At 43.4% G+C, this 12,172-nt stretch overlaps 1 protein-coding gene across 2 annotated transcripts in view; it reads right to left on the reverse strand.

Moving 5' to 3' along the window:
- Positions 1-12,172, reverse strand: part of LOC139573759 (raftlin-like) — a 67,612-nt gene that overhangs the window by 24,314 nt on the left and 31,126 nt on the right. Inside the window, exons 3-5 of one of the 2 annotated variants that reach the window (XM_071397574.1) lie at positions 6,547-6,724; positions 2,440-2,548; positions 317-788 (exon numbers count right to left, since the gene is read on the reverse strand). In XM_071397574.1, the coding sequence (XP_071253675.1) occupies positions 317-788; positions 2,440-2,548; positions 6,547-6,724 (759 nt within the window). The remainder of the gene's footprint in view (positions 1-316; positions 789-2,439; positions 2,549-6,546; positions 6,725-12,172) is intronic. The other variant, XM_071397575.1, reaches the window with a different exon arrangement.

A 12,172-nucleotide genomic window follows, 5' to 3' on the forward strand; every position in this document is an offset into this window, starting at 1 on the left:
GATGGACCAGGGTGCTGTGTCTACAGGGAGCCAAGTATGTATGGGCACACACGCACAGAGGGGAGCATTCAACACACATGCACATTTATGAGCACGTTTTCCAACTGGGGTTGAAAGAGAATGTGTGAGAGAGAGAGAAGAGCTGTCCATCTGGTATTCTAAGATGCTGAAATATGCTAATTTAATCCAACTTTATGCTGCACCACAGTCTGAGGAAATTGAAGAACCATTTATGCGGTTTCAAGTTGAATCTTGCCTGGCATACTGTATACAAATCCAATTACATAGTAACGAATGGAAATCTGACAATACTCACCATTGGCTCTCTGAGGGTGACGGCTTGGCTTCTCCTTCAGTTCTATGACGTTTGTCTTGTTATTGTTGTGTGTCAGTGTGTCTTCCACTATAACATCCTGATCATCATCTTGCTTGCTCTCTGTGGATGGTGTTATGGGAAGAGAGGACCTCCCATCATGGTTGCTTTCCCCGACAGTGGTTTCACTCCCCACAGTGTCCCTAGTCTGGTCCTCCCCCTCCCCACCCTTACATAAGGAGCCTTGGCCCTCATCAGCCCCAGTGTCCATCGCCTGCTCCTGGGCTCCTGGTTCTCCATTGGTCCGGGGGCTAGTGGGGCTTCGGCTGCTCAGGGAGCCTAGCATGGAGCTGGGGCTGGAGTGGAGGGAGAGGGAGGGCGTCTCTGGTTCTCTGGTCTGGGTACCTCGTACCCCACACGGCTCCTGGATGAAGCCCACAAACATGACCCCCTGGTCTGCAGCATCCTGGATCTGCTGGAGAGACAGATGGCAAACAACCGCCTTAGAGAGATCCTTGGACGACCTGACTTTTACAAATACAATTTAATAATACCAACCTTTCATACTGTATGCTCTGTTATGATGGACTGTTATTGAAGATCACGTTGGCTAATCGTGAGTAAGATCAAAGTTGTAGCTAGTGCTCAATGGACTTTCTAAAAAATGGGTGATAACCTTGAAACACAACCTAGAACATAAGCACCCATTGCTAAGTTATACCATTATAGAACCATAGCTATTTTTTCCCCCAGAATTTCCCCCATTTACTCCCTATTTTATCAACCAAATGGATTCCAGGGGAACTGTTTACATACCTGGTATTATCATATAATTATAGAGGCACTCCCCCTCCCTCCACCCCTCTTCCCAGCATCAGCCATTCAAATTGAACTAGAGTTGATTGGATTGCAATGGCTCCAGCCCTGGCAGGACAGCATCCCAAATCAAGAATTGCTTTTCCCATTTCATTGTCATCTGGCATTTTATGTCAATATTGGGATTTTCCATCAAAATGAAATTGAAATGTTAACTGTCAAGCAGTGTTAATGATGCCATTCTCCATTCACATTCTGTCATAAGATCCAGCCAGAGGCAGTACATTCTGCAGCCGGGGACCAGGAGAATCCAAATCAAATCAGCATGGGTGCCATATCACAGGTTATCCTCTATGAAATGAAATTGTAAAACAGTCACATCGTTTCCTAGCTCCATTGTTTAATATCTATTGAACGTTCACTCAGCACTTGCACATTTTTATTCCCAGACAAATTGCAAAATGGAATTGCCAAGATGAAAATAAAAAATATTGGATCTCATTTGAGGTTAACGTTGCCAGTTCAATGAGGGAGAGGGATCATTTCTACTGTGTGTGTGTTAATGTGGGTCGACTCAGGTGTGAAGGTAATGGATAGCCTTTGAAATGGTCCGCATTGAATGGAAAATCACACTACTGTGTATTGCACATGCCCAGGTCAAAGAAACAGGTAAGCGTCATATGTTTCTGTTACATTGCTATTTATAATGACAAGTCTCTTTGCTTTTAATAGACGTCTGTGATATCTCCTAATACGATATGGTTATGGCCATCAGCTTGCTTGAGAGTGGTTAGTGCTAACATGTCTTCACTGCAGAATGAGAGCAGCCCTCTGTAAAGACTTTAATTTTCCAGTTCTACATAGGCTACATATTTCCTATTTTCCAGATATTAGAGAGAGTGCTCCAGGAGCTGAGAGTTTGAAGGTCAGAATGAAACTCAGGTCCTCAGGCGACTGGCCGGCTGAATTGATAACCCATTTCTACTCCCCAATGTTTTATTAAAACTAAGGACCGTCTCGTCTACTGGCTGTGGAAAGCGAGTCGAGATAATGAAGAAACCCAACAGATAGTTTTTGCCCACAGCGCCTTTAGGACTTATAGGCTGGTCAGTTGTGTCTGTGATCTGAGTCCACTATACCCTTTTCACACTATCATGCCACCTGAACAAAACTGTGCAGGCTTAATATTTCCGTTCACATCGATGTCCTTTTCAGCACAGGATGCCTAACCACTAACCAGGCCAGCTCAGTGCAACTTGGCTTGGCTCAGCTCGTCTCAGTAGTGTGACAGGGCCTTATCTGAGGCTCACCTTCTTGACATAGCCCTGGATGAGCTCAGGGGTGGGCACCTGGTCGGTAGACAGACACTGCTCCAGCTGCAGACGGTAGGGAGCACAGCTCGACTGGCTCTTCTCCAACCTGCGGTAGCAGCCCACACAGCAGGAGAGAGAGGAACAACACATTTCAGCCACAGTCACTTCAGTCATACACGATACAGACATACACCACATTCTGTAATGCATATCTGAAATGGTTGCACAGGAAAAATCCTTGGAAATTAAGTATTTATGGATTTATGAAAATAATTGATTAATAAATCACTTATGACCCGTGTTAATGTAATTGTTGGCCTGTATGACAAAAAAAAAGGAGCACTTAACGTGGACACAAATCAGGATTGAAAGGGACACATTAGGGTGGGATAGGAAACTCAATGCAATACAAATCTTGTCTTGTTTTTCCACTTATCAGTATTATGGGTGGATGGAATCTATTTATATGGGTCTGTATGTTTCTATTTTCTCTGGAGGAAATCCCACAGCTTGCCCTGGAGGAGTCCAATGCCCCAGCTTCCATCGCTCTGCTTCACCTCTCATCCTGTTGACAACACGGATGGGACCCTTCCACCCTCGCCACAGCATGTGTGTGTATGTACAGTACGTACCTGTGTGTGTGTGTGTAAGGAGACTTTAAACATTATCACATGCAGCCCAGGCCTAGCTCTCTCTGTGTCACACGGACTTCACAACACAGCGGGAACCTGAGTCATCTCTCACAGTCAACAACACCCTACAGAAGTCAGACTTCACTGTCACGCCAGTCCCCCATCTTTATGCAATGCAACTTATCCCAGATCAAATGTCAGTAGCAAACTGTGTCAAGGAAAATCTGCACATTGGATGCTCTGAATCAGGTAGAGGTTTTTGCAAACTTACTGTGCAATTCACAGCACCGTGAAGAACCAATGTAAAGGAAAACCTCAGAATTTTGCTATTTGTTTTCCACGTTCTGTTATTGGAAATCATGAAAAGCAGATTGGATCTGTAAACTTGAGGAGGGCTCAAATCCATAATGGACAAAGTGGGAGAAAATAACTAGTCTCCCATCGCCTCTCTAGAGGTAAGGACTTCTTTAAAAATAGCCCCATCACCTGCAGTCCATTTTCTCGTTGTAAAACAGGTTACTTGCGTTCAACCCCATAGATCTGCTGTCTACCGCCAGGCCGCTAGAGTAAGTGTCAAACGCATGCCTGGCTCCAGCCTGCAGCTGGCCTGACTGCAGCCTCCTCCTGGGTGTACGTCTGCCGGACTTCCCACTCCTTATGCATACTGCTGCTGCTATCTATTCAGCTGCACTGTCAGTCAGGTTCAACCGTTCAAGGTTCTGTATCCCGGACCACAGGGAGTATTAAAGGCACAGTCTGGGATTTGGAATCTGGGGATGGTTATTTTAATTCTTGATATGGTGGGGCGTGATTAAGTTTTTTGAAACCCAGAATGTAGCTCTAAACCCAGAAGCCCTCACATCGGGCGCCAAAATCGCAATTCCAAAAATCACAATCTCCATGACAACGGCTCGGTCAGGATCCACCATCGAACCTGTGTTTAGCAATCTTTCATCCCTGGCCTTTAATAATATAGCACATCTTTTTCTAATGTCAGCTTTTCACAGAGTCATGAATAATTTCTTTGGACGAATCCCCTCTAATGGTTTCTGGTCCATACAGCTCTCTCCCAGAGCGCATGTGAATTCTACAATTATCCAATAGATGATGAATATATCCCATCAGACACTGCCTGCTGAACTGTAACCCCTCTACGCCGCAACCAAATTGAACATTGGGAAATTTGACAGTTGACATTTGAAAATTAAAATGGTCCTATCTATTCTCTCTGATCCACAGATTTGAGCAGGTTACCACGGTCACCAGCGACAAATCACAGTCAGAGACAACAGGCTTTTAAAGTTATGGCCTACTTAAAGATGCACTCCATGATTTTAAGCACAACAAATTCGGAACGTATAGTATAAATTGGATTTGAAACATATAGTTGCAAAAAAATCGACAACATTTGCAGGACATAACATATCATACAAAATGAGTGACGTACTGTAGTACCCAATTTGATGACATAGTACACAAAAAAAAGGGACCACTTTTGGCTCGTGAGCGCCACTTTCAAAACTACTGGCTGAAATTATACAAGTTTGAGAGATTATCTTAAACTAAATAGTTATTCCAGGTGACAGTGTTTAACATTAACAATACTGGCTCCCAGCTCTATATAAGCTACCTGCCCCTGTGTAATTCCTGGCTCTAGAAGCTTTTGCAATGTCACACTACTGTGCAGCTATACCCTTGTTCACTGAGGCTTTACAATTGAGGCTAATACTGTAGAAAATTGGCTGGGATTGTATCCAAAGAGACATTGTGTGCATACTAAACACAGCACATCCAGCTGCTGCTAAGCATAGCCTAGCTGCTGTTCTTGTTCTGGTTCTCTCACACACACACACTATCTCTCCCCCTCTGTCTGTCTCTCCTTCTGTCTGTCTCCAGCTGACGCATAGCGCACTGCAGAGCGAAGAAGACACTTTTGGGTCTGTTTGCTTTGGGAGAGTGATGAATGGTTGCGCTGTCATCTGCAGTTTTCGCTCCCTGATTCAAGGGACTGACAAGGGAATAGGAGAGGAAGATGCTACCTGGTTGATTTTTGTTTTGTTCTTTCTCTTTTATCCCCCCCCCCCACCCCCGGGGCTGGTGCTGATGTGAGCAGCTGTCTCCACGGTGACAGACTCTGAGATAAAGCAGGACGGTTTGGCCGGAGCCATCAAAGGATGGCAGCCCTTTCTCTCTTTCTAACTCCTGCTCGTTCACACTCCAGCTGTGATCTTGTTTTCTCTCTCTACCACTTTCTATTCCTCTCCTCATCTTCTCTTTTTTCCTCCAGAGGAAGGCAACCATGTCGGTGTGTAAAAACCATACTGCTGCCCATTCATCCATCCCTTTTCATACAAAATCAATATTTATGTGCTCCCAGCATAGGATTAGTGTCTTGAACTTGTTTGCTAGTGGTTTTTGTGTAAAGACAGTGGGAGAGAGGTGTGATGTATTTCCCTAGACCCTAGGAGCTCATTAATGGGCACAGGCTGTCTTTAGAAAGAAGGCAAGAGCCACCTGAGTGGATGGATAGTTGTGCTTTACAACTAACTAAATCCTCCACCTGTACCAGCCAAATGGTTTGATCCTTTCAAGACAACACTAGGCAACCAGGAAGCACAAAACAAGAACAACAGGGCAAGGAGCCTAAACCCCAATATACTGAGGAATGTGCAGGAATTATTTGTCCATGTTCAGAATTATTTATTTTAGGAATCTCGAGATTAATTCCTGGATCATAATTCAACGAGGGGAGAGTCCAGGGATTTATGGAGTGTGGCGTCACTGTCCGACCCCAGGGCTCTGGATCCACGAGAGAGAACAGACCAGGCTATAAAACACTGTTAAGAGGGGAGGGTGAGAGGTTTAACTGCTGCCCCTCTAACCTCTCTGTGGGGAAAGTGACTAGTGAGTGTCTGATTCTACTTCACACAGGCAGTCATTCCCAGAGACAGACCTTCATGTGGCCTAACACGCATGAAACCGCTGTCCTTCATAACAGCCAGCTGGTAGAACACGGGGCACACGAGGCAAGCCAGACAGGGCTTCAGCCGGAAACCACCACTACCAGCACCACCCCACCATGCCCTTCACATACACTTGGAGTAAAACCATGCCCTGATCCAAGCTGACTCTCACCCAGGGCTCGCGACACTGACAGGTGCCCGGGTGGAGGGCAGACATGGGGGGCAGCTGTGACTTTGGCCCATTCCACATGTTGGCCGGAGCATCAAAAGCTTGGAAAGAGATTATTTGCTTGCTAACGACCAAAACAACAGCCCTGTGACAGCTAGCCCAAAACAACCTCTGTAATACCAATGTCTACATCCATGTAGTAATATAAATTTTTATTTGCTGTTCATATTACGTAATTACAAACGTTACATAAACGCAAATGTATTGACCCTGGATAAGGCTTATGCTAATTGTGTCAATGTAGGTGCTCTGAATAAGTGCAATGTGTATGTACTCGTACCCATCATCGAGTCGGATCAGCACGGCCCTGTAGAGCTGGTGCTGGGGGCTGACTGCGTCGGAACCACAGGGATGAATGAAGGGGTGAACGGCAACTAGGGAGAAGCCCTGCTGGTACAGGTCCTGTAGCTGGACTGGGAGCTCCCGCACAGACGAAAGACACAGTGTAGATGAGCCATCTGAAAGACAGGGAACGAGAAAAGGTACAGATTCTGAAGAACATGTGTGTGGTTGGTACAGGTGTTTTGTCATGGCAGTGGAAGTTATAGTGATAGTACTGACTATAGTAGTAGTCCAGTGAATGATACTCAAATTCAGGTAAAAGTGATAAACAGAGAGGAGATTCAGCAACTTTTGGAGGACAATGGAATTCAATAAATAAAAGCTTCTTTATTAAAAGTAGAACCGAAGCGTTTCGGCTTTTGGATTTCTTTAGGACTTTTAAACATACACAGGGAACTATCATGGACAACCAAGATAAGTCTCACAAAAAGGTTACATTCAAATGGAATCTAGTTGAACTCATCCATGACCAGGTCAAATAGAGATACGGAGGGAGGTCAACCAAATTGCCTAACAGAAAACGTCCCTATCGAATGTCATATTACTTTACTGCAGTACAACAACCCAAACGTAAGCAGGACCGGATGTCAGTGTTGATCCACGGAGCATTTTCAGTTTGTTTTGGCAATTAGCATCATGCCTTTGGCTTTGGCTCCCTGGTCTGAGAGTTAATAAGACAGGATAAAAATCCAATCAAAGCTGATTGTTTAGCTCTATGATACGAGCCGCTTTCCGAGGAGAGCTTTGATGCCTTCTCGACAGGGCTTAACCTACCAATAGCAGTGGTGAAGACAGACGCTGGGAATTAACAAGATAGTAGACTCGCTGAGTGACCAGATATTTTGACATGGGTGGAGAAGGAAGGGGGGGGTGTATTTTAAGCCTAGTCGTCTCCAGTCGTCTCAGCACAATCTAAGCAGCTTGGCCAAGCCACCCACAGCTCCCAAAACACGCTGTGAGGCGACATTTAAACAGGTGCAAACAGTTGGCCCGCTTGGGAGACAGTCAAGACAAAGAGCAGGATGGAGGGAAGGAGGAGGAGAGGAGGGGTGCAGAGTCTGTTGTAATCTGTCACCTGAAACAAGTTGTGGGAATGTCACTGCTGGTAATTGGAATCAATGCGGCATAAAGTGGGAAGAAAAAGGTAAAGTCCATGGGAACGTCGGAACGGAAAGTATATGAGAGGTCACGGTCAGGGAAGGATCATTTGGTCATGGAGAAATACTCACAACTTCATATCATCAACAAGAAAATGCTTAGGACAAAATTTGTGTAACATTAGCATTTGTGGTTGAATAGATCCAACAGAGTGATGGTGCTATAGACATGGGTTCACTCAAGCGAAATGATGAAGTTAGTGTTTTCCCAGTCAAACTACAAATCAAAAAGACATACTGTGCCTGTTTCTATTTGCCAATTACTTTGGTTGATACATTTCACTGTGTTAACTGAGTGTCTGTGAATTAATATAACAACTCAATTGTTCTACCAGTCTATAGTACACTACTGTAACACAATAGTGTGACTAACAGTACAGTATATCGGGTTTCCCAAACTCTGTCCTGGGCCGAATAACCAAGTCATCATCAAGCTTTGATTATTTGAATCTGCTCTGTAGTGCTAGGGCAAAAAATAAAACGTGCACCCGGGGGGCCCTAGGACCGAGTCTGCAGGATATCACCAGAACAACAATAGAGGAAAGGGGAGCAGTGGAGCAAGCCTTGTATTGCCAACCAGGAAACAGCAGCATTGTGGAGGAGATGAACGCTGATTCAGTGAGGATCTGAAGTCTCTCCTGGGCATGGAACCAGAGGTTCATTGTGAAACAGCTACAAAAGAATCCACTTTCCCCTCGGGCCAGTAACTGGTTGGCTAAAAATATTCCCACATTTTCTCAATCACACTCTGTCCTACTCCGACACAATACAGGAGCTCCCAGAGCTAAACGGCATGACAGAGAAAAGAAATAGGCCACCCGATCAAAATGTGTGGAACATCATTTCTTTTCTGCCCTACTGCCGTTGGAAATGTAATTAATCCTTCTGTGATCCTGTGATTTTATTTTCCTGTTTTGGTGATCAACACACCCTTTCCCTTGAGGCTTGGTTCTGTGCTGTGTATGTATGCCGGGTCTGTGAGATGGTGGATATAAAATAACGTGACTAGAATTCTCTCTGCTTACTTTCTGAACACTCCATTGAGATGAGTAAATATGGAATATGTTTTTCATTAAGAGCCAATGGAAACACACCCATAAGGGGACTTCTGAAGTTGCCTCTAGAGCTGATCCTGAAATCGAATCCAAAAGCCTTCCTACGGTGGCCAACCGATATGTATATTTATCATTCAAACATCTCCTTTGAAGCCTAGTGCAGGGTAATGCGAGGTCTCACAAAAATGTGTGACGCGGTGAGAGCATTTATTTGGCAATAAAACCCTGTTATCCATACAGAAACCCATTTTTTTAAGTAGATAAATTCAGATTAGATTCTGTGCAGTATATGTATATCTCATGTCAATGTTTGCGTTTAATATCGTAAACGTGAGGGCCCTTGTTTGAAAAGCCCATATTCAGACTGAGGCAGTCTGGTTAACGTTATCAACAAATTGGAAGCCAGTTTCTTTTCCCTTTTTTGTTTACCCAGAAAATAAATTAACTTACATAAACAGAAGGGGAAAAAATGAATTGTACCTCGACAAATAATGAAAGAAAAGGCTCCTGGCTGACAGCCAATGAATTGGTTTTCTGTAAAATTCTGTTAGCACAGAGTCATCAAACAAAAGACTCCCATTTAACAATGAAGAGAAAACAAAATGTGGGTTTTTAAAATTATTATCTGCTTCTCCAGGTTATGTCCACACACAGGCCGTATTAGATGAAAACAACTTTAACTGTTGGATCCTATTTTTGTAGAAATAAAAAGGTTTTAGTTCAGTTGATCTTCTTTACATGGCAACTGCCTGGCATTGACCACATGTGCACATGAATACATGTTCTTGTGTGTAAGTCATCCTCAAGAACATGATGATCCAAACAAGTTTCAAATACTTCTCAATCATCTTGGTCCTACTACACAATACATTATAGTGATATACAGTGCTTTCGGAAAGTATTCAGACCCCTTGACTTAATCTAGAATGTATTCAATTAAAACAATTCCTCAGCAATCTACACAAAACACCCCATAATGACAAAGTGAAAAAATATATATTTATAATTTTTAGCAAATTTATTATAAAAAAAGAACAGAAAAATCTTATTTACACAATTATTCAGACCCTTTGCTATGAGACTCGAAATTGAGCTCAGGTGCATCCTGTTTCCATTGATCATCCATGAGATGTTTCTACAACTTGATTGGAGTTCAGCTGTAGTAAATTAAATTGATTGGACATGATTTGGAAAGGCACACACCTGTCTATATAAGGTCCCACGGTTGACAGTGAATTCCAGAGCAAAAACCATGCCATGAGATCGAAGGAAATGTCCGTAGGACATCTGGGGAAGGGTAGCAAAATTCTTAAATGAAAGAAGTTTGGAACCACCAAGACTCTTCCTAGAGCTGGCTGCCCGGCCAAACTGAGCAATCGAGGGAGAAGGGCCTAGGTCGGGGAGGTGGCCAAAAACCCGATGGCCACTCTGACAGAGCTCCAGAGTTCTTCTGTGGAGATGGGAGAACCTTCCAGAAGGACAACCATCTCTGCAGCACTCCATCAATCAGGCCTTTATGGTAGAGTGGCTAGACAAAACCACTCCTCAGTAAAAGGGACATGACAGCCCGCTTGGAGTTTGCCAAAAGGCACCTAAAGTACTCTCAGACCATGAGAAACAAGATTCTCTGGTCTGATGAAACCAAGATTGAACTCTTTGGCCTGAATGCCAAGCGTCGTGTCTGGAGGAAACCTGGCACCATCCCTACGGTGAAGCATGGTGGTGTCAAAATCATGCTGTGGGGATGTTTTCAGTGGCAGGGATTGGGAGACAAGTCATGACCGAGGGAAAGATGAACGGATCAATGTACAGATAGATCCTTGATGAAAACCTGCTCCAGAGCTCTCCGGACCTCAGACTGGGGCAAAAATTCCCCTTCCAACAGGACAACAACCCTCAGCACACAACCAAGACGACGCAGGAGTGGCTTCGGGACAAGTCTCTGAATGTTCTTGAGTAGCCCAGCCAGAGCTTTACGGACAATTTCTTCGACCTCATGGCTTGGTAATAAGCATTTCAGGGTAAGATCTGCACCTGTTGTATTCGGCGAATGTGAAAAATAAAATTGTATTTTATTTTACTTGAACATGGAGAGACCTGAAAATAGCTGTGCAGTGATGCTCCCCATCCAACATGACAGAGCTTGAGAGGATCTGCAGAGAAGAATGGGAGAAACTCCCCAAATACAGGTGTGCCAAGCTTGTTGCATCATACCCAAGAAGAGTTGAGACTGTAATCGCTGCCAAAGGTGTTTCAACAAAGTACTGAGTAAAGGGTCTGAATACTTATGTAAATGTGATATTTCAGTGTTTTTTTATTTATCAATTTGCAAAAATTTCTAAAAACCTGCTTTTGCTTTGTCATTATGGGGTATTGTGTGTAGCTTGATGAGGAAAAACGAATGAATTCATTTTAGAATAAGTCTGTAACGTACCAAAATGTGGAAAAAGTCAAGGGGTCAGAATACTTTCCGAATGCACTGTGTATTTCACCTAGGCTGTATATTTCACCTGGGTATTCACACCCCTTGACTTTTTTACATTTTGTTGTCTTACAGCCTGAAATGTAAATGGATTAAATTTAGATTTTGTGTCACTGGCCTACACACAATACCCCAAAATGTCAAAGTGGAATTATCTGTAAGGTCCCTCAGTCGAGCAGTGAATTTCAAACACAAATTCAACCACATAGACCAGAGAGGTTTTCCAATGCCTGGCAAACAAGGGCGTCTATTGGTAGATCTGTGGAAAAAAAGCAGACATTGAATATCCCTTTGAGCATGGTGAAGTTATTAATTACACTTTGGATAGTGTATCAATACCCTCAGTCACTACAAAGATACAGGCGTCCTTCCTAACTCAGTTGCCGGAGAGGAAGGAAACCGCTCAGGGATTTCACAATGAGGCCAATGGTGACTTTAAAACAATTACAGAGTTTAATGGCTGTGAGAGGAGAAAATTGAGGATGGATCAACAACATTGTAGTAACACTGTCATGACCCATATATTTACACCTGATGTGACATACAGTATATTGCGTTATTTTATGGCTGGTTATGACGCATTCATAAGTTTCAAAACCTACATTTATTCAAATGTATTCAGATGTAATCACTGGCAAAGGTGATTCTAACATGTATTGACTTTGGGGTGTGATTACTTATGTAAATGAGATATTTCTGAATTTCATTTTCAATACATTTGCAAACATTTCTAAAATCATGTTTTTACTTTGTCATTATGGGGTATTGTGTGTAGATAAATATTTAATACTTTTGAATTCAGGTTGTAACACAACAATGTGGAATAAGTCAAGGGATATGAGTAACTTTTTGATGGAACTGTAAATGTGA

This window comes from Salvelinus alpinus, chromosome 4 (genome assembly GCF_045679555.1).
Source record: "Salvelinus alpinus chromosome 4, SLU_Salpinus.1, whole genome shotgun sequence".
Classification (NCBI taxonomy): domain Eukaryota; kingdom Metazoa; phylum Chordata; class Actinopteri; order Salmoniformes; family Salmonidae; genus Salvelinus; species Salvelinus alpinus.